General features: G+C 39.9%; 1 protein-coding gene across 1 annotated transcript in view; it reads right to left on the bottom strand.

The window, feature by feature from the left end:
* SYNE1 (spectrin repeat containing nuclear envelope protein 1) overlaps positions 1–23,861 on the bottom strand; it is a 486,068-nt gene that overhangs the window by 290,525 nt on the left and 171,682 nt on the right. The window contains 12 exon segments of the mRNA XM_021084410.1: positions 1,392–1,542; positions 4,240–4,400; positions 8,122–8,262; positions 9,285–9,455; positions 11,217–11,384; positions 12,338–12,502; positions 14,307–14,415; positions 15,057–15,265; positions 15,465–15,623; positions 18,258–18,392; positions 20,603–20,767; positions 21,066–21,224. Of these exon segments, the coding sequence (XP_020940069.1) occupies positions 1,392–1,542; positions 4,240–4,400; positions 8,122–8,262; positions 9,285–9,455; positions 11,217–11,384; positions 12,338–12,502; positions 14,307–14,415; positions 15,057–15,265; positions 15,465–15,623; positions 18,258–18,392; positions 20,603–20,767; positions 21,066–21,224 (1,893 nt within the window).

The following is a 23,861-nucleotide window of genomic DNA, read 5'->3' as shown; positions in this document are numbered from 1 at the left end:
CAAATAAATTTTTCCTGCTATTTATATCATTTTTAGACAGTTTTCAAAGTTCCATATTGGAATAGTAAATATATTTCTAGTCTGATGGCCTGGAAATCCATGAATGAATGTTTATGTACTTAAAGACAAATTATATAATGATTTTTTTTCCTCAAGCATAACAATTTGATGACATTTGATCATTGGCATATTTCAGAAGTTCTAGAATTAAGGTTTAAAAAATAGAAAAATGAATTAGAAAAAGGATAAACAAGTTAAAGAGTATATGTCAACTACTTCTGAAACCAATTTTGAGACAAAACTATTTAAATAGGCTATTCTTTGATTTCTTAGAATTTAGTGAAAATGATTGATTTTTCTTAGAATTTAGTGAAAATGATTAAATGACAACTTTTAAAAACACTTTTAAAGATTCAACACATTCCATGGACATTCTTTAAAGGCTGGGCATCTGTTTTTCCTAATATATCACATAAGGCATAAGCTAGACAGCACATACCAGACCCCATGTATGCTTGAAGATGTGTGGTAAGCAATCTGCACAGCATGGGATCGCAGCTAAACAATATTGCATCCTCCCACCGTGCACATGGTAATGACTTGTTCTGAGTCATACTGTGAAATGTTCCCTCACCTTCGTATTTTACTATATTTAATCGAATGAAATGGCAGAGGGTTTTCCCATTCCAAAAAAATGAGCTGAGATAGAAAGAGAAGTGGCTGCATGTTGAAAATGTGTGTATAAAAGAAAGAGAAATGAACACGCCGAATTCATTTCTTTCAGCCCATTTTTTTAACAGTTATTTGAAGGAAGTGGATGGTGATAGTTTACACGCATGGTTATTTTAGAACTGGGGGATAACGCATCAAAGCATCGAAGTCCTTGCCCCCCAGGTCATCATAAATGCCTGCGTGAGAGCCATGGGGTCTGATTGAAAGAAAGCAAGCCATTTCTCAAACCCCTCCTTGTGGCTGGTAGGGGTAAATGCCACCAACCCTTGAGCTGCATATTTAGGCCAGTTCTTATAAAGCACAATTGTAGATGATGAATATACTTCATGGCATATAAATGAATCAACAAGGCACTCTGAGAGGATTAACTCAAAATCAAGAAAAGAATAATGTAACCATAAAACCATTTTAATGATATTGCACACAGTAATGGCTTTGAATGCATACGTCAGATGATATTAATATACAATTCCATCGATAAAAGTGTGGCCTAGTATCAATCAAGACCTCTTAGCTCAGCATCTTGTGTGAATTTAATTTTCATACAGTCTATAGCCACGAAAAGTTTGTCCCGGGGCCGAGCGGCATTTGATGAAACATAAGCAAGGTGCTCTTAAAAGCTAGACACGGATTATAAATGTAACTTGTGAGCAGGTCACCTTAATTTGGTTGCTTTGTGTGTCCATGGCAGACGATGAAGTTTCCAAGGCATTGAGTTCCTTTTCTTTCTCGGTTATCCAGACGGACAGGCTCTCAAAGTTATTGCCAAAATGATCCCACTTGTTTTTCACCATTTCCATGGTTTTAATACTAAAATTAACCAAATTAAGTAAATAAAACGTGCGTCTTAAAAGAGAGCAATAATACATTTTCCTTTACATCACTAGCTTAAATGATAGTGAAGACACCTGTGACCCTGTTGAGGTTGAAACTATTAGAATGGGGGGGGAATGCACATTTGATCTGAGTTAATCAGCCCTCGGGTCCTCCTGTCTCCTCTGAGAATGAGCATTTAACGAGGTAGCAGCGAGCTATGTTATGGATGGAACTGTGCCTTGAACGAAATATTGCTGGGTCCAAAGGGTTTGAATCCAGGTCTAGCTAAACTCTGCATGTGACCAGTAGTTGCCAGGAGTTATTCTAGTAAACTGCCCGCATAGATATCAGGGCACACAGTTTGTTGTCGTTGCTGTTAACATGGTCCTTTTGCTCTAAGAGGAGATACTGTAGTGATGCTTTCTACTCAAAGATCTTTATAAAATACATCTTGATGACTCAAGATAGAGCTTGTAATCTGAATTCCACACTGCCATGCAGGAGCTGTTTCTATCATTAGTGCAAAGCCTGCAATCCATCATCTCTAACGCTTTCCGCTATTCTTAGATGTGTGTCTGCTCTTGATTCCAAAAGACGTGAAACATTTTTGGACGTGAGCACCCTAACTGCTTTCAGACAACTTGGGCTTTATTTGCAATAAACCTAGTGAATGATATTTCGACTATAGATTCCCACTTCGTATTAGTTATGCATACATAACCATGTGATAATTATGCATACATAACTGGGTGATTATGGCTTTCAGTTTAGAAAAAGACTAGGAGACTCACACAGTACACCAGGGAACTGTTAAGTCTTTGGGTTAAAAAAAAAAAAAAGGAAAGAAAGAATTACCCTGTTTACCAAAAGGCACTTGAAGACATCAAGGAAAATACAATGGCATCATTAATTGTCAAATTAAAGAATATTGCAGTCTCAAATGCAGACCCTGGATATACCTATGCTCTCATCATTATAGGTAATACAAGATACATTATATTGCAGTTATTTAATGAAGTAAAAATTCAAATGGATATTCCTAATAGAAGTAACTTCCTTCCTCCCTTCCTTTCTTTTTATTTTATTTTTTGTTTCGGCCACACCTGCAGCATGCAGAAAGGCTCAGGCCAGAGGTACAACCTGCGCCGCAGCTGTAACTAGAGCCACAGCAGTGACAATGCTGGATCCTTAACCTACTGAGCCACCAAGGAACTCTGGAAGTAGCTTCTTTTTTCACATGCGCTAAGTTTTACTATTTCTACCTTGACTGATGATATGTCAAGTTTTAAGTCATAATTTGCTTTAAATAAATTTTTTAACAAATTTTAAAGTCTAGACAAACACACAATCTTAATTTTAAGGTGTTAACAGTATTAAAAACAAATTTTGCATTTTAAAAGCCATCTTGGAAATTAGGTCCTATATCTAAAGAACAAAATGTGTTGGTGATTTGCCACCAAATAAACTTTAAAATAGAAAATGTTCAGCCATAAGATTCTGAAGAACTTCGGCCATATGTTTCTCTCCTCCAAATTTTTGTGCGAGTCTATTTTGTATATAACAGGATACCAGAGGCCAAACTATTCTTTCTATTTAGATAAACAGACACTAAATATTAAAAAGAAAATAGATTGTTGAAGTTTTTGAAAATAATCTATACTAATCAGTGACAATTTAAATACTGAGGCACTGTAAGCAAGCTCTTGAATTCTAAACAGCTTCTTGAAGTTGAAGACACTTGGCCTATGCTATATGTGCTTAGGCCTAGAATCTATACAACCAACATATTTGCCCTTTCCTTTAAATGGTGACAGCAGAAAAATACAGTAAAAATTTATTTTAGCAGTTCCTGTCGTGGCTTAGGGGAGATGGACCTGAACCTGACTAGTATCCATGAGGATGCGAGTTCCATCCATGACCTCGCTCAGTGGGTTAAGGATCTGGCGTTGCCATGAGCTGTGGTGTAGGCCGCAGATGCAGCTCAGATCCTGCCTTGCTGTGGCTGTGGTGTAGCCTGGCGGCTGTAGCTCCTATTCAACCCCTAGTCCAGGAACCTCCATATGTGGCGGGTGCAGCCCTAAAAAGACAAAAAAAAAAAAAAAAAAAAAAAAAAGTTTATTTTAAATATTGGTTCTGGAGTTCCCATTGGGCCACAATGGGTTAAGAACCCAACATAGTCTCTGTGAGGATGTGGGTTCAATCCCTTGCCTTGCTCATTGGGTTAATAATCTGGCATTGCTGCAAGCTGCGACATGGGTCGCAAATGTGGCTCGGATCCAGTGTTGCTGTGGCTATGGCATAGCCTCAGCTGCAGCTCTGATTCAACCCCTAGCCTGGGAACTTCCATATGCCATATGTGTAGCTGTAAAAAGAAAAAAATATATGGTTTCTTTTTTAAGATCCCTCTCTAATGTACAAAGGCCACTTGAATTGTATAGATATGGCTTTCTCATGAACAGACTGCATTTACAATGCAAACACCAAAAATCCCTTATGTTTTTCTGCTTCGTTATACATACAGGATTCTCTATTGGTGATACTTCCTTTTGAACTGTAAGTTGCTTCCTCAAAACATGCTGACATACACAGACACGTTGAGAGTTTGAAAGAATGTTTTGAATACAATGTACAGGAAAGCGTGTATGAAACTTTATCTCAGAGAAGAAAGTTTAGGACTTGTCAAGCACGTACTCTTCTTCAAGGGTGTCTTCTAATTTTTTGACTTGCTCTTTGATTGACGTGGCCTGCTGCTGAAGCAGCTGCTTATTCTTGGGCCCAAGTGGGATCTCTGAAGCTTCCTTCACAAGATTCTCAGCCTGGACTGCGATGCCTTTGGTTCGCTTAGAAAACTCCTAAAAAAGATATTATAATTATTAGGACTGCGTCATCTATTAAACTCTGCCCTCAAACAAACGGCATATGCAGCAGTCTCCCCCAGAATAGACAGATAGGTGTACAGATCGATTCAAACATGTATGAATGTTGTCATACAATATTCTTAGCAGTTAAATAGACTTATTTTCACTATGGCCAAAACAGACATTTTGTTAAATTGTTTTCATGTTATATGAATGAAACCACAACCAGACCTTCACAGGTGGAGAACTACTTTTACAGTTATCCAACAATTCTCAAAAAAATGTTTACTCCAGGGAGTGTCTATTGTGGTTCAGCGAGTTAAGGACCCAACATTGTCTCTGTGGGGACATGGGTTCCATCCCTGGCCTCATTCAGTGGGTTAAGGATCCAGTGTTTCCGAAAGTTGTGCGTAGGTCATAGATGCAGCTCAGACATGGTGTTGCTGTGGCTGTGGTGTTGGCCTGCAGCTGTAGCTCCAATTCAACCCCTAACCTGGGGAATTTCTGTATGCTGCAGTGAGGCCAAAAAATAAAATAAAATAAAATGTTTACTCTATTGTCTCCTGGTTTAGGTTGACTGTTTAGAATTCTGAGCTTCATTATAATAATTAACTTGTCCACACATATCTTAGTTGATCACAGGCCAGTTAGTCAATAGTGACTTTTTTTTTTTCAGTCATAAAAGAAACATTTCTAGACCACTGAATATAAATACTTGTTTATTTAATTGAAGGATATCTTAATCAATACAAAGTACCACTGATCTTTCATTTTTATTTATTTATTTATTTATTTGTCTCTTTGCCTTTTCTAGGGCTGCTCCTGCGGCATATGGAGGTTCGTTCCCAGACTAGGGGTCGAATTGGAGCTGTAGCCACTAGCCTATGCCAGAGCGACAGCAACACGGGATCCGAGCCGCATCTGCAACCTACACCACAGCTCATGGCAACGCCAGATCCTTAGCCCACTGAGCAGGGCCAGGGACCGAACCTGCAACCTCATGTTCCTAGTCAGAGTCATTAACCACTGAGCCACGATGGGAACTCCATCACTGATCTTTTAAAGAAACATTTTTCCAACTGGTTCTCTGAAAAGAGCTCTAAACTGATCTTAATGCTATTAAGTTTTATTGACTCTGTATGGGTACTACATGAGGGGAAAGAAGATAAGTTTTGAACCAGTCAAACCTGGACTAGGACTTTGGATTTGCTAATTACTAGTTGTTTGACTTTGGTAAATTACTTTTCATGTTCTTTCATATAAAACACGGATAGTAATGATGTCCTTATCAGGTTACCATTAGCATTTCATTAGCAATTTCATTTTTAAGTTCCTGGCACTCTGGCAGGTGCTTATTTTTATTTATTTATTTATTTATTTTAATGGCCCTTCCATAAAATTGAAGGCCAAATGGTTTCTAAAGTGCACACACTGACTCTCAGTAACAGTGAACTACGCTAATTCGAAAATGAATTTAACATATTTGAGGCACTGGTAAATGTCAGGTCTCTCAACCCTATCAGGCTAATGTATTGAATACTGAATTAGAAAAGGTAGAGCCTGAGACAATCCTGAGTGGAATGAAAGGTAACTTAGCCTCCCACTTCTTCTGGATTATGTTGGAGGAGGTTTAAAAGTTGATGATAAACTCCTTTCTCCTAAACGAGTAATGCAAATAATTTTTAAAAGTCAGGCTTATAAAGCATCAACTCTCATTGTATGTGAACTTCCAGTCATTGCAGATTCAATTGTGAAGACTGTGAATCACAGCAGAATCTCTCAGAACCCCGCGAATAAAATCAGAAGGATAAAATAGTGGTATTTTCCCCCCGTAGTGTTTGCCAGAACCCAGGGAAAAAACACGGTGAACGTAGGGTTATGTTTGAAAATGCTTATGTACATTCAACCTAAGAGCGTTTTGTGGGGGCTACGCTATGGGGAAGCACAATGCAGAGGACTCCAAAGAAGAGGATGATGTTGATGAAAACTAAATTAAACAAAAACAGAATCATGTAAGTCTTTATCTCTAAGAAGAAGACATAGGAGCGGCAGCAGGATGCAGCAGGAAAGAATGGACTCTGGCATCGGTTAGGTCTGGAATTGAAATCAGGCTCTGTCCTTCACTAGCTGTGTGGCCTTGAGCTGCATAACTCTGTGAGCTTCCATTTCCTCATCAGTAAAGCCTTGTTGTGGAAATTAAAGATGCTACTGCTATGAACAGCCTGCCAGGGCAGAAATGCTCAAGGTCCTCAGCACAACCACTCGAGGGTTTATCTCAAAAGGCATGAAGGTTACATTCACCACGTCAAACAATGGCAAATAAGCAAAGGAGGAGAGAAAAAACTGTTCTAGGTGACAGATGCCTGTGACACCATAGGGTGTCAGAAACCCTGGATGGAACCCAGATGAGACACCCATGTGATAATTCACCAAAAAAAAGTGTTTGTGTTTAGTAAAGATACCTGATATATTTTTAATATGTAAAATAAGGAAAATTAAGAATAATTTTCTATTTCACTGGCTGATGAAACTCAGAACTGAAAGAATCTGTGACCTTACAAAACTTCACATTGCTCAATAATAATAGGAAAAATAATGACTAATTGGCAGCACAATAATGACAGAAAGGCAGCAGAAACCTTTTACTTGTGAGAAAACAAAAGCATAGGGGTTTACTTGTTAAAGGTTACGAAAGGATGGCTATAAGCCTGTTCTTTCTTACACAAAGACCAACACATTTCTACGCTAATTCAGTCTTTCTATTAACCCAAAACACATGCAGTAGGAACCAAAGAGGGCTGTCCAACTCCTCTAAATGCTTTGCACAAATTTATTAGTCTGCTCTGGGTATCCACAGTGTTGGAGCTTACAGCGTTGAGCTCACCAAACACACCTACTAGCTATTACCTCTTGGATGTCCACGGGAGCCTCAGCTCAATATGTTCAAAACTGAGTTGGTGATCTTCCTCTGTCTCCCTCCCACTGTCTCTGTTGGGCTCAGAGCACTGGGTAGCATCTTCTTTTCCTTTGCCCTGTCTCTTTCACCTCTATCCCCATACAGCCATCGCCATCCCCGTTACCCTATTGAAAGTTATTACCCAATAACTTTCAAATTAGAACCCAAGACTCTAGACTTTTACCCTTTCAGTGCTCTACACCTGCTTAAAAACTCATCCTAAGATACAGCTCTGATCATGTGACTCTCTTTCTTAAAAACCTTTAAGGGTTTCATGTTGCCTTGAGAGCAGCTTTAGGCCTTCAAGAGCTTTGTGATGTGGCTCAACTTTCCTCTAGAACTTTACTTCCCTCTTTTTATTTTACAAGACAGAATCCCCATTTCTCACACTTTTATACTTTGTGCCACTTCTCATTACAGGAATTCTGGTTTTCTGCCTCAAACTCTGCTTTTCTATGTTTTATCTGTCCTTCGGGTTTCAATTATAAATATCATTGTCTTCAGGAAGAGGTTTTAGAAATTTATCCATCTGTTAGGAAACCAACCATCTCCCATTTTAAATGAAAACTTTTTCTTAGGTCTTGATGTTTAAATCTTATTTACGTTTTTATTCCCCAGAGCAATTTGACCAGTGAGTTGAAGAGTGAGTCATAAATAAACAATAAAAATTGATTAAATGAATAATTATAATAATTAATGTAATAACAGAGTAGAAACAATTTTTCTTCGGAATAAGGAACTGTGGTCTTGCAAATATACCTTTGTCTGTTCCAATTCTGAAGATAAGCTTTCCAAACTGCTAAAACTCAAGAAGCGCTCGTGGCTGGAACCTGTTTGAAAAAGGTATCTGACCACTGTCTCTTTGTTTGTTTCAAATCTCTCCCATTTTCTTAATGTGACCTAAATTTGAAAAGATAAACAATATATCACGTTACAAATTATCAGAATGTATCACAAAATATTGTCACATTTCCCTTCATCTGTGAGGCTATCAACTCACAATTAACTCTCATTTCAAACATCAAACAATTACACTGAATGAGCCTAATGTCTTCTATAAAAATTCCCCTTTGGAGCCTCAATTCATCTACAAAAAAGTGCCTGGGAGTTCCTACTGTGGCTCAGTGGAAACAAACCCAGCTAGAACCCAAAAGGATGCAGATTCAATCCCTGGCCCAGGATCAGGCATTGCTCTGAAGTCTCAGATGTGGCTCAGATCTGGCATTGCTGTAGTTATAGCCTAGGCTGTCAGCTGCATCTCCAACTCAACCCCTAGCCTGGGAACTTCCATGTGCCACACGTGTGGCCCTAAAAAGAAAGGAAAAAAAAAAATGTGTGCCTTAAGACTCAGTTTTTTATCTGCCATAAAGTCATATGAATCTAAGGATGTGATTTAACTAGATAAGGGGTAAAGGAAAGAAACCTTCCCAATGTCTCTCAAAAAAAAAAAAAAAAAAAAGAAAGATGAGAAGGAGAGATGGGAGGGAGAAGGAAGTGGGGGCGGCCAGCAGTGAGCAGTTGGAAAAAAAATCCAAGAACTTTTAAAAGTTAATGTGTCAGCGGCACAATAAATCATAAAGGTGTGACTGCCAGACTGTTCAGAAAAGTGAAATTATCCAGTGTAAATTTCTGGATTCAGACAAGTATGGGTTAAAATCCTGGCTTTATTATTGATCACAACCCTGTGATTTCAGGGAAAATCCTCAAACTCTTTGTTTCTTATCATCCACACGTGGAAAATGTTCTCGTTATAGTACCCGCCTCTGAAGGCTGATGCCGTGATTAGAGAGAAGTCATATAAGCATCGAACAGAAGGCAGGCACCTCAGAGGCGGGAAGAAGGAACTTGGCTCCGGCTCCTGGGGGAGGTAACCTGTGACCCGGAAGTTAACACGGCCCTTGCAGCGACTTCCGGTCTCCTACCTGGATGCGGCGCTCCTGCTTCTCCCGGCTGTGCTCCACGCTGTCCAGGGTGCTCTCCAGCTTCCGCAGCTCCTCTTGGACTCGGCCGGGCAGCCCACCTTCTCCCTCCCTAGCCTGCGCAATCTGCTGCTGAACATCCTTCTTCTTTGCAGAGATCCTCTTTGTCTTTTGCTGGAAGCGTTTGTTCAACAGATGGAGAGAAATGTTAACTCTCTGAGCAGCCAAGCAGGGACATAAACACCCACACTTAACAGAGGTACGGAAAGGTACAGTCTCCCGCAGCGGGACCCGCCCTGCATTTAACCTGAAGATGAATAGTTAAGATGGTAATGAAGGCTCTGTAGTAATCCAAGATGGGCATTATTTATAAATATTTTGTTTTAAATGGGAAACAACATAATTATTTTGGCCTGAGTGTTTTAATTGTCTGCAAATTTAGAGAACATTTAATACTTTGTGCAATACTCCAGATGGAATCTGGCAAAACTATTCATTTGACATAATTCTCCTTAAAGAACTATATTCTGCCTAAAAACACAAAGTCCCAACTTCAATTTTTTAAATCATTCATGCAGTAAAAATGCTAATATCAAGAGATTTAATTCCAGAATATACTCAGAATGATTAATATACTGAAATATTGGGGAAAGTTGTGTTTTAAATAACCTTTTTATTGAAGTATAATGTATGAATAGAATGCTACACAGATCTCAAAATATAGTTTATAAAGTTTTGCAAATTAAACACATCCATTATAACCAAGCATCTGGTCCAAGACATGTGAAGAGTTAAAATATTAGTGTAAATATCTTTAATGTTATATTTCTTTGACTCAAAGTAAATTGAAAGCCAAACAATACTTTTATAATGATTGAGAACAATATAACACTAAGCATTATTTTTTGTACTCACAGCCTTTTTACAATTATTAAGTAAAAGCCTAAAGGCTGTTTTTTAATTTTTTTTTGTTTTATTTTATTTTTGTCTTTTTGAGGGCTGCACCCAGGGCAAATGGAGGTTCCCAGGCTAGGGGTTGAATTGGAACTATTGCCGCCAGCTATGCCACAGCCACAGCAACGCCGGATCTGAGCTGTGTCTGTGACCTACACCACAGCTCACGGCAACACTGGACCCTTAACCCACTGAGGGAGACCAGGGATCGAACCTACAACCTCATGGTTCCCAGTCGGATTCATTTCCACTGCGCCACTACAGGAACTCCTTTTTTTTTTTTTAACATAAGCTTTGAATACAACTTCCATTTTTATGTATTATTACATATAAAATTAGCTAACACTTTTCTAAACATTAAGTCAGCTAAAATTTTGTCATTAGAACATTTAATTTGAATCATACTTCCACTTATATTGAGTTTGACAGCTAAAATTGATTAAAATTGTTCATTATCAATACATGTACCAGAACTTCTTTAGTTCTAATTCTAATCCTTTGTAGGAATATACTCTTCAGAAAGGTCTGGTACTTCATGTAAATTATAATTTCTGAAAACCAAAGTTTGGGAATTCAGAGTTATACACTGAAAAGCAAAGATTGTAACATAGTAGCAGAAGAGTTACCTCAAACATGTAGCAACTTGTTAGGCTTTCCTTCTCTCTTACGAAAAGGACAAGTTAGCAGGTTTTATGAAGGTTTTCATAGCTAAATCAACTTTCCTTCTACAGTATTCCTTGGACTTTTTGGCATCATCAAATCACTCTGGCTGAAAATTTATCTTTCAGGATATTCTGAAATATTTAATATTTAATAGGGAGAACAGAAGTGCCAAGTTCTTTGAATTATTCACCTGGGTTCCCTCCCAAGCTCCCTGTCTTCCTCCTCTATTCAGTGGATATACTTACTGCTCCCCTCTCTGCGTCTGTGAGTTAACTCAGCAACTTTGACCAAAGGCACTGGAGTAAAGAGGCATTCTACCTGGTGATGAAGAAGTAACTGCTGTGCTTCAAACAGATTTTCAGTGTCCAGGATCTTCTCAGCTTGTTCCTGAACTTCCTTAGAGCCAGTGATTAACTCCTCAAGGGAACTTTTGACTATTTCTTTGTACTGGACGCAGTCTCCAAAGGTGCTTAACATCTTTTCAACCTAGATTTTCAAGAAAAATCAATCAATCCAACTGTTAGATGACAGGGACATCTGTGAAGAATGTCAGCTCTTCAGAATCAGGGGACTTTAACGTCATCCAAGTAACCATTTTTCCATGTAGGTTTATCAACAGTTTCAAGAAATCCTGGTGACTACCTACTGTACTTTACATGCTTACATTATTTCTTCCCTCGTACCAACTCATCAGATTTGTAGCACAACCTGGTGAGTAAAAATACTCTTGGTAAGGGTGGAAGTGACCCTATGAGAAGGGTTTCACTAGCACAATCTATAAAGGACTATAACCATTGAAATGCAGATCAAGAAATTTAAAATGAGTAGATCTTGCCTAAAAGAGATTCTACTGGCCTGTTGGACTCAACATGAATTTTATTTCATTGTGTTTTATCACTAGCTATCAGTTATTGAGCATTTACTTAGTTCCAGGCAATGTGCTACATGCTTTGCATGCATTATGGCACTCAATCTTTGATGCCACCTTTGGGTTAAGTATTTGTAGCCCCGTTTGACAGGTATAGAAATCAAGGCCCAGGGATGTTAAATGACAAGTTCATGATTATGGAGGAAAGGAGATACGATGCTTAAACTCTCACGTTGGGCTGGTTTGCCTCTCAAGCCTGTGTCCTTAACCTCCATGATTTACTCTAAACTGACCATGATATGATACTTTTAGTAAGAGTACAAAGTATGGCTCTATAAGGTTTAAACAGAGATCACTACCCTGAACCAACATACCCAATAATGGCACAGACCATAAAGACAACGTTCTGGTCATCTTCCCCACCAGCCTTCATATCCATAAGTGTCTGATCTATTCTGTTTCAACCACACCCTCTTTATAAAATTACTTGTTAAACGACAACCCAAAGAAAAGGAACCTTCCAGATTCCTCACCCAGAACTGTCCATTTAGAATGTGGGTAAATGGTTTACCTCTGACAACAAAGTCCCGAGAGCCTTGAAGGAACTGGATAATTTTGCCAGCTCATCTCCTTGCTTTTGGGCTTCATTCTCAGAAGAAACTTCAGTCAAAATTTTAAGCCTGGATTTCAGCCAGCTGAGAGTCTCGCCTTTTTTGGTAACACCGTTTCTGATCTCCTGGAATGAAAGAACACCTTTGATGACCAAAATACAAGAAAAGACTCGACTTAAGATTTGTAAGGTGGAGCTAGGAGAACCAGACATTCATTCACCAAGAGTGCCTGCTTGTTTCACTTTTTGTTCACGTTTTTAACAAAAGGCTGCATGTGCTAGAAAGAAATATTTCCCCAGTGCCAAAGCTGACTGTGAAATCAGTACTCTCTCTAAAAAAAAAAAAAAAAAAAAAAAAAAAAATGACTTTCATAATTAGATGACTAGATATTTTCAGTTATTTTCTTGAGCACAGCAGAGATGCTTCTAAAAGTATAACAGAAGAATACATGTGGGACATTAAAATTAGGAATTGTAACATATATTTGTTTATTTTCTGTGAGCTGGAAGGAATGTGGTTATTATTATTATTATTATTATTATTATTATTATTTTATTATTATTATTATTATTGCTGCACTTGTATATGGAAGTTCTTAGGGCAGGGATCGAATCCGAGCCGTAGCTGCAACCTATGCCAGAGCTGCGACAATGCCAGATCCTTAACCCACTGGGCCACAGCAGGAAGTCTGGAACACGATCTTTTTTGAAAAAAGAATGAGAGTTCTTTTTTTTAGTTAGCGGGTTTCTTTCATTGAAGAATTCACTTGTTGAATATCATTCTGAATGCCTTAAAGGTTTATTTTAAATTAACTGACTCAATTTTATACCTCATTATGCTTAGTTTTTAGAAGTCGATACCCCAGACAGTAAGGTGCACAAACAGGAGGTGAGCTCTAATCCAGGAAGCGAGGGCTGACTGGCCCAGAAAAATGCCAGAAAGACACCAAGCCTCAGTCTTTGGAGGGCTGGGGACCAGGGGCATGGTGACTGGGGCAGCTTCTCCTTCCTACTCCTGCTTGGGGAGCTGAGGGCTGTGGTCTCCAACCACTTGTGTTGCTACACGAGGGTCTTAAAAGGCAAATGCATCTAGAGGGAAATGGTTTTAGAAGCAAGCGATTTCTTCACTCTAAGACGTGAATTTTTTTGTACTATACCAGCAACCATGGAATATACAAATGTCCTTCTACTGGTGTAGCATGTATTGTCAGGTACCTTTAACATTTAAGGGGATCATAAATTTAATAGGAAAAAGTGGAAATCAGAGAATCGGGATAGAAAGGAACCAGCAACTCTGCGACGTGCAAGCATGCAAAATGTTGAAAGCATTCAAAACATTGAAAGATAAAGAATATTCCTAAGAGTGTGTCTACAAAAACAAGAGCCAAGCCAAAGGGGGAGGGTTGCTGTGTGCCATTTACAGAATGAAAACTGGGTCCAGGCCCGAGGTTCTGTCATCATCCTGGCTGGGTTTATCCGGCTATACCCACGCTTAAAGAGGCTGATCCAATCCAGGCTGAAAGTGACATAGAAATAATGCTTAGAGACGGCCCAATTCTCTCATTTTCTGTAATCCGGCTTTTGAGTGGCTGAAAATGTAAAAAAACCTACAGTGTTCTTGCTTTCTATGACAATTCTTCAATCTGCACTGTGCGGTATGCCCAGGCATGCCATTTTCCTCTCAGGATTCCCCATTAGCCAAAGATGCATTAGAGGCACCACTGAGCGTGACTAAATCTCAAAGCTAACAATGATTCAATGGAAAAAACCCCTGCCGTTCTTCACAGTAACAAGAGGAGACTTATTTTAAGACGATTTTCAGAAGTTCATTTTGTTACAGAAAGAAAACAAGACATCGGTTAGACTGTGACCACTATTTTTTTTATTAATGGGTATTTTCCAGTAACCAAAACAAAGGCCTGGAACGTACCTCTACCGCACGTTTCACCTCTCCGTGGTTGGCAGTATCAATGACCTCGTTCTTAATCCCCTTCAGTTGGGTCTCCTTTGCAGATATCCAAGCGGAGAACTCAGAAATTCTGCAACAACACAGGTATTTTCTTATTAAAGGAAGCAAATATCCCGGTGGTTAGAATACATGTTCTATTTTGAATCCATTCGTGGAAGTTTAACAATCACCTGATTAGATAAATGGTTAATAAGTTTCATGCAACTGATTAGCCAAATTGATCAACTAATTTCCTGGCAGTGGTTCCTTTCATGTGAAACTCGGAGCTGGGGTGGCTGCCCCTGTGTTCAGTCACTTGAGGGAAAAGCAAGCAGAGCAAATGGAGCTCAGCTGCAGAAGACGCGTCCCAGTGCCTAGGAGTGGGGAAGGCCTCACGTGTCTCCTCCATCAGATGGAGACAGAAACACAGAGAGGCATAAGTCCCTTTGAGGGGAGATGAGGACATCAGGGAGAAAGGGGCTGCCTACTTCTGCCTCAAAGAGGCAACGTCTAGGGCACTTGGAAGTCAAGTGCTTCACCCTGTTTCTGACTGAAACTCATTCTTTCCATTAAATGAAGCATTTTTCGCACTAGGGCATGGACAAGATCACACAATCTGATTGTCTTTATTGCGTAAGATGAAACATGCATCGTTGCTTGTTTTGCCGTGATGTCTGAATAGATAGAATTAGGACGGACTCCATCCTTCTCTGGGGACAACCCCAAGACCACCTGCTAGTGTAGTCCTTCCACTTGTCCGGGTCTTCCATCAGCTTCGCATAGGTGCTGTCAATGGCAGCCCGGAGCTCCTTGAGAGTCACGTGACAGGTCTCAGGTGTGTTCCGGACTGGATCCCGGACCGGGAGTTTTAGACACAGCTCTTCAATGAGCTGTAACCTTTTCTCACAGAGATGATGAGGACCCTTGTCACTGAAAAAGATCTAACGGGCAAGAAATGTTTATATAAACCCCGTGAGAATCCATGCCAGACTCATGTTTTCATAGCAGATTCCCACCAAGTCTAGAAGTACAAAGCCATTAAGCTATCGAGTGTTTTCAGACCCAAACAAAAGTATCAAGTTATATCCTGGAAGGAACAGGGTGACTTCTGGGGACGGCACGCAGGGTGTGTGGACATACCCTGTGCTCTTTGATGATCTTTTCGCTCCCTTCCTGGGCCACCAGCTTGGTCTCTCGCCCCAGCTCAGCTCTGCACTCTTCTACAGACGCTAAGAACCTCTTCTTCTCCACCTCGATCTTCAGATGAAGCAAATGATACGGTGCTTCTCCTTGAAGATCCTACACGCCATAGGAAGATTCAGAAACACAGGATACCATTCCCGAGTTTGTACATTTCCAAATGAAGTGGCAAAGACCATAATATAGTCCCTTTAGGGCCATGGTAACTTTTAATCCTTATTGTCTGCACCTGGTTGCTATGCTTTGTATTTTCCCAAGTCCTGGGACAACAGCAGATCCTCTCAGCTTGCTGAGAGTTGGGTGTCTCCACAGTGATTGTTCTATTTAATTTTTACAACAGTCCCACACAGCGTTAATGTTCTTATTTTAAAGATTAGACCACTGAGGTTCAGGATTAAGTAGAAAAGCTGGATTTGAGTCTAAATTTAAATCACATACCAATCCTACATATCGTCCCCCTCCCTAGCATGTGGCCCTTTTAATGCTGTCAACAGAATTAGGAAGGACAAATATAGTCACAGCACAAGGGGAGAACTCAAGGAAATCTTACTCGTGAAAAAGCCAGGATTAAGCCGCCCAGTGCTCCTGCCACACCCTGTTTTCCTCAGAGGTTACACTGAGAAAACAAGCAAACCAGCTTGCAGAAGACGTGAAATTTTTTACCTTCGATTTTGATACAAGCCTGAGCTTTATCATTACCTTTAGTCCTACAAGTGATTAATTTTCACCAACTTGTCCCCTATGGCACTTAAAATATTACCTTTAAAATAAAACACGAAGATAACTGATGAGGGAAGTGAGCTAGGGCTTTGGAAAGAATAAGGTAAGATTATATCCCAGGGAGCTTCATGTGTACGTGTGCGCGTGTGTAAAATGAAATACAGTCTTTGATTTTAGTCTCTATTCCACAGTACATGTATGAACGATGTCTTAAAAGGCTTGGATTTCTATTTTTTGATTACTCAAATTTATCACATCTGTAGTTGTATAATGATCATAACAATCTGATTTCACAGGATTTCCATAAAGCTTGGATTTATTTAAGAACCTTTTTAAAAATTTTTCAAATTTAGCCAATGAAAAAGGTATTTCTTTGACTGTGGTTTTCCTTTGCAAAGGGCTGATTTTTTAGCTTATGTTACTGACATTAAAGAACAAAATCCAGGAGTTCCCATTACGGTGCAGCAGCAATGAATCCAACTAGGGTGTGGGTTAGACCCTTGGCCTTGAGCAGTGGCTCAGGGATCTGGCATTGCTGTGAGCTGTAATGGAGGTTGCAGATGCAGCTTGGAACCCGTGTTGCTGTGGCTGTGGTGTAAGCTGGCAGCCGAAGCTCCGATTGGACCCCTAGCCTGGGAACTACCATGTGCTGTGGGTGTTGCCACAAAAAGGAAAAAAAAAAAAAATCCAGAAAGTAACAACAACCTGATGCAGAGTGTTTTCGCTGTTTATCTTCTGGGCCCTGAGACTCCTTCATGGACTAGACAGGCAGTTGACCACTCCACATTCCCTCACAGCAGCACCTGTGAACCTGCTGCTAGAGTGGCTTCCCCCAGCTGCCCTGGAAGATGTCGCCTTCAAAGGGCCTGTTATCCTGCAGCCAGTCCCCTTGACGTGCAGATTCTGAAGTCCCTGCAGGACTCTCCGGTCACCTGCGTTCTGGTGGACACACCCCCTCGGCTTTCTCTCCCCCTCCTTCCCAGGTCTGCAGGTCTCTGCTGCTTCTTTAAGGTCCTAGCTCAAAATTAATGCCCTGCTTCACTCTGTCCCCCTCTCCAAGTGGGCCCACTTCTCTCTATCAAAGCTTTCATAAATGTATTATTTATGAAATAATATTTTTTGGACTTATTATATATTACATTTTTATTATTTTGCAACTAATTATCTGCCTTACTGGACTCTAAGCTCTTTGGGGGAAAAGGATTATGTTTTGTTCATCACTGGATCCTTAACCAAAATATATATATATATATATATATATATATATTTAGGGCCACACCTGAGGCATATGGAAGTTCCCAGGCTAGGGGTCTAATTGGAGCTGAAGCCTGTGCCACATCCACAGCAACGCCAGATCCAAGCCGTGTCTGCGACCTACACCACAACTCAGAGCAACACCAGATCCTTAAACCCACTGAGCAAGGCCAGGGATCAAACCCGCATCCTCATGGATGCTAGTCAGATTCGTTAACCGCTGAGCCAGAACAGGAACTCCAAAAAATATTTTTATTTATACTTTTTAGATCATAACAATTTAAACCAGATGGTAAAATTCTTGAAAACAGCAAGTATATATGTATACATAATACATAATTACATATATTTAAATACATATATAATATGTTTATTAAGTAATCAACTGAAATTATGAGAAATATTTATTTCAGTAGCATACCTAACAAAACTGAGAAGAGTTTAAAAAGTGTTGCTAAATAAGTTAAACACCTTGATATTCCTGCCCCCAAAAATAATTAGAAAAAGAGTACTCTTAAGTAATATGATACAATTGATGCTCTTTAAAAAGTAGGAAAAACAAAATCATATCATATTTTATCCTGTTTTATTCAAGTTCGGTTTTTTTTTTTTTTTTTTTTTTTTTCTCCCATGGGAAAAGAAACCGTGGTGACTCTTTCATGGTGCTTTTTAAATTTCTCCTGCGACCGCACCTTCCCACCCTCATGCGCTCTCTCATCATCTACAACACACTGCCGTTCCCATGAGGTCCTGACTCACCTTCCACTGTTTATGGAGCTTTCTGACGGCTTCCTGCAGGCCCTGCTGTTCCTGCTCAGGGAGAATGTCGGTGAGTTCATCACAAGCTTTCAGGAAAGCATTGAGCACCCTCTGATCCAGCTGACTGAAAAACTCCTGGCAAGGACGGGGGTGGGGACGTGGTTAAGAATGTTGGGCAGAATGATAGAAAAGAACAAACTAATGCCATTGGCAGCAACTTGGATGGATCTAGAGACTCTCGAACTGAGTGGAGTAAGTCAGAAAGAGGCAGACAAATAGCATGTGATATCGCTTATCTCTGGAATCTAATATACGGCACAAATGAACCTTTCCACAGAAAAGAAACTCTTGGGCTTGGAGAACAGCGTTATGGTTGCCAAGGGGCCGGGGAGGGAGTGGGATGGACTGGGCATCCGGGGTTAATAGATGCAAACGTTTGCCTTTGGAGTGGATAAGCAATAAGATCCTGCTGTATAGCACTGGGAACTATATCTAGTCACTTATGATGGAGCATGATGGAGGATAATGTGAAAAAAAGAATATATATGTATGTGTGACTGGGCCACTTTGCTGTACAGTAGAAAATTGACAGAACACTGTAAGTCAGCTATAATGGAAAAAATAAATTTTTTTTTTTTTTTTTTTTAAAGTGTTGGGCAGAATGAAAGGCAGCATCAGGCATTGGACAGCAAAGGGGTCATGCTTCTAAAAAGCCTCTCAGCCAGCTGCTGCCCTCTTCAAACTTTTAGGGCAACTAACGTTTTCTTTTTTGGGGAATGAACTGCAATTATTCATGGTTATGATTCAGAAGCCACCATACTTGAAATTCAACTACAACTTTTTTATTTTTAGAAAAAGATTGTTGCAATTTTCAAATCTGGTAGAATATTCTAGAAAGCCAGTGGGAGATCCTAAAACCTTGATCCCACAGTGATAGAGTTTTAGTTCCTCTTTGGTAAAAGTCAGAAGAGCTGAGGAGGAGCCAGGACTCAGCCTCACAATTTCTCATTCCCTAATTGCAATGTGTTCCAGGTCTTGCTGGTTTATTATGAGCCATTTCTGCATTCACACCAAGCCCACACACGAGCACACAGGCTATGGACTGAATTGTCCCACTCCCACCTGACCTGCCATCTGCTCCACCAAATTCAAAGGTTGAAGCCCTAACCTGCAATGTGATATTTGGAGGTGGGGCATTTGGGAGGTGCTTGGATTTAGATGAGGTCATGAGAGTGGGTCCCTCATGAAGGAATTAGTGCCCTTATAAGGAGAGACATTAAAGCTTTTACTCCCCATGTGTCTCTTCTGTGGGAGGACCCAGTGAGAAGGTGGCCATCTGCCAGGAAGAGTCCGCACCAGAACCCAGCCAGGATAACACCCTAACCTTGGACTTCTGGTTTCCAGGACTGTGAGAAAATAAAGCCCTGTTGTTTAAGTCATCCAGCCTGTATATTTTTCAAAGGCTGCCTGAGCAGAGAATACAACACGTGCACGTGCACACATGACTAAGACTCACACACTCTCGGGACTATCAGAACTATGTGTGCAGAGGTATTTTGAAACAGTGATTCAAAAGAAAGTGCCACACGACAGAGGTGTATAAACTTGAACGAGATGGATGTTCACAGACATTAGCCCTAAATCCAGTCAATTGCATCACAAATACACTGCATTCATCATTTGAGAATGTGGTTTATACAAATATCCACTGAAATTCCAGGAAAAATAACTCAAAATATATGTTCTCAGAGGGCCCATCATTCCACGTACCATTTAATAGATTACTAATATTCCCAGTACTGATATGATCTAAATGAGTATGATTAACAGGCAGATGGCTTCAAAATACTGGGACAAGTTGTAGATCAGCTACCAAACTTCAAGTGACATAGCATCTATACCATCAGGTGAAAGCCTTATGAAATGAGCACAAAGACTTAGCCATCCACCTAAAGTCTTTTTTAAAAAGAAGATGATCATTATGAAAGAGTTTTCCAGCTAAACAGTGAATTAGTAATTTGGAGAGGTTGGTTTATCTAGCCTATGATTCTCTACCACTCCAGGGGCTTAAGAATAGCCAATCATAAGGCAACTAACTCATCAATTTCTCTTGAGGTTCTTTTTGCCGCCATTTCTTTGTATCTTGTATCTAAAGTTTCTGCCTTCTTAACTCACTTCTCTCTTCCTCCTCCTTTTTTCTCTTTCTCCCTCCCCCTCTCTGTTTCTCTTTTTCCCTCCCTCTTCCTCCCCTTCTCTATATTAGGTCTGAAGGCTCTTTTTTATTTTCCCATCCAAGGTGGGCCATCCAGGTCCCCAGGTCAAGTGCGGACACGGGAGGCACTCACTGTGTGTCTCCTCAGGAGGTCTTCCGGATCCCCCTTTTCCTCCAGGCCCTCCTGAGCGATCCTCAGCACCTTCTCCAACTCTGCTCGAGACTCCTCAAATTTCTTCATCAAGCGGCTGTTGGTTTCCACGTGTTTCTTCCAGTCTCCCGTTTTCTTTACCATATTCTTGATGTAGAAAATAATCATAATGGGATGCTGCTCTCTCGTTATTGAAAATATCATTTCATTCAAGTGTACTGTTTCTTTTTAAAAAAATACTTCGAAGGAATGCATTTTATTATGATGAAAATAATCAAACCCTTTAATATTAATATTAGAGAGAAAGAAGCAGCAAAATGATTGATTTTCAGAAACCAGGAGATGAGGCATTTAGCAAGAGTGAAGGCGTGAATTGTGGGGGTTACGCGTCCCCCTTCTTGGAATTTTCCCTCGTTCACATCTCTGAAGTTGGCAGAGAACTTACCTGAAAAGCAACATGCACATCTGCAACCTGTCTCTGTAGCTTTGTCTGATCGAAGTGCTTTAACACGTTGCTCAAGGTCACAGACTTTTGAACACCATGGCTGCCTTTCTCAATTTGCACCATGGCTTTCTTACAGCTCTCTTGACAAGCTAACAGTTCCTACAAGGAAAGGAAACCCACAGCAATAGTATTTAAAAGGGCAAGAAAGAGAAAGAAAGAGAGTAACCATTGCAAAACAGTAAGAACACCATTACATAGCTTTTAAGCTTTTAATCAGCAGTAAGTAAAACCAAAGGTAAAATATGGAGAAGTATTACTTTTCAGAAAAACACCATCTAAAGTAATCCCTGAAGCAGTGCTTTTTATATAGGGTATTTAAATGTCACATTGAGTTTTGAAAGTTGTTTTGTTTTGTTTTACATTTCATGCCCATCTTATTAACATCAAGAGAAGGACAGAGCATCAAAATTGTTATCTGCCTACTGCCTACATTTCTCCAATCAAAAGGGCTATGATTTACTGAAAGAACAATAATGAAATCAATCTATGTGTCAAGTTATAATCTGACTAAATAGATTTAATACCAGTGCATATTATACTTTACTGAAAGAGTCAGAGGCAGCAGATTATATATTATTTGGGTATTCTAAAATACGCAACATTCGAATTCCTAAGGTTCACAAACTTTCAGCCTCATGAGTGAAATGGTGGACCCCAGGTCCCAACACAAAAGGCAGCAGACCAGTGGGGCTGGGAGAACTTGCCCTTGTCACACATTTGCAGACAAGACGCAATGGTGACTCAGAGGCCCTCGTTCTCTGACTTGTAACCTGGCATTCTAGCAGTTTCTGCAGTAGACAGCATGGAAACTCTTCAGCTCAGCCCAAGGCAAGCAGTCATTTTTTTGACTTGAATCCACACCATTTTCATTTCAGCAGCTTCGACTGCTTTGAAAAAAATATTTCAAACCAGTTTGGGTAACAGAGGCACATATGAAAAGCAAGGTTTCTGCTTTGTTTTGGTAAAACAGAATTAGAATTAGGACTTTTTTTTTTTCCTTTTAAAGACATAGGTAAAAGAGTAACACATGTTAGAAAAATCTTAGTAAATCTTATTAATATTTATTATCATTAAAGCATTAAATGCAGGAGTTCCTGTTGTGACTCAGTGGAAATGATCCCACCTAGTATCCATGAGGTTGCAGGTTTGATCCCTGGCCTTGCTCAGTGGGTTAAGGATCCAGTGTTGCTGTGAGCTGTGGGGTAGGTCCCAGATGTGGCTTGGATCTGGCGTTGTTGTGGCTGTGGCCTAGGCTGTCAGCTGCATCTCCAACTCAACCCCTAGCCTGGGAATTTCCATATGCCACAAGTGGGGCCCAAAAAAGCACGTGTATACACACACACACACACACACACACACACACCACACACACAAAATGCAATTTTAATTGTGGAAGGATTCTTTGATGGCAACTTATAGTAATTTGAGACTGTAAGAAATGGCACCATTATTTCAAAATGAAAGACAATCTTTATCCAATATGATGAAAGCCCATTAGAATAGGGTTTGATGGTATAATCACCATGACTTTACCTTCAATAATAATAATAATGATAATAATGTCATATTCGTTGCTACCAGTTATGGAGTACATATTATGTGGTGTAATGGGTTAGTTACATGATAGTGTATTGAATGTAAAATCTCCACAGGTTCTCGACTTAGGTACCACTACCCACAGTTTTAAGGAGAGGAAATAAAGCTATCAAGGCTTTGTGATTTGCTATATCAGATCTGACTACCTGTCTGACTCCATTCTCTGCTATTTCTGCCAAGAGATGCTGCCTTCCTTCATGAATCTATTTCAATCAATATGGTGGCAAATCCTTTGCCCATTAGTTTCACCCTCCTCTAATGCATAAGTTCATTTATGATAAAACAACCAAATAAGCCAATTAACTGCCACATTCAGTAGGAGGCTATTCTGCATCCAGATCTGCTTACTAAAAATGAGACAAAGAAAAATGATGATCACTCCAAATGCATTTCCAGAATTTTATGGTCCTGCCTAGTCCTAGAGGTAGGAAAAGAGCTCATAAGACATAGATGAGTCCCCACTGTGGCACAGTGGGTTAAGAACCTGACTGCAAGAGTTCCCATTGTGGCTCAGAGGTAACAAACCTGACAAGTATCCATGAAGACTCGGGTTTGACCCCTGGCCTCGCTCTGCGGGTGAAGGATTCATTGCCTTGAGCTGTGGTATAAGTCACAGACTGGGCTCCAATCCTGCATTGCTGCGGCTGTTGTGTAGGCTGGCAGCTGTAGCACCGCTTCAACCCCTAGCCTGGGAACCTCCATATGCCATGGGTACAGGCCTAAAAAGACAAAAAAAAAAAAAGAATCTGACTGCAGTGGCTTGGATCACTACGGAGGCATGGGTTCGATCTGGCATTGCTGTAGTTGTGGCAAAGGTCGCAGCTGTGGCTCATAATCAGTCCCTTATACTGTGGGTGTGGCCATTAAAAAAAAAAGACATTATAGACACTGGATAGAAATGGAATGCAATTATTTGTTTTTGTATATATTTAAAAATAGACAATTTAAAATGTATCTATAAAGCTTTTAATCTTTTAAATGTCCCAATATAATATATATCTACATATAAATACATAGAGGGATATAAAATTTTTATTTTATCTACAGTGTATAGGGTTTTCATATTTGGACAAGATGTGTTTTTGTTTTGAGTTGCTAGCACTATTCTAGAAGAAGGTTTCTTTTTCTACCTCTGAGTTT

Source organism: Sus scrofa, chromosome 1 (assembly GCF_000003025.6).
Source record: "Sus scrofa isolate TJ Tabasco breed Duroc chromosome 1, Sscrofa11.1, whole genome shotgun sequence".
NCBI lineage: Eukaryota > Metazoa > Chordata > Mammalia > Artiodactyla > Suidae > Sus > Sus scrofa.
This window is presented reverse-complemented; position numbering and strand designations above follow the sequence as displayed.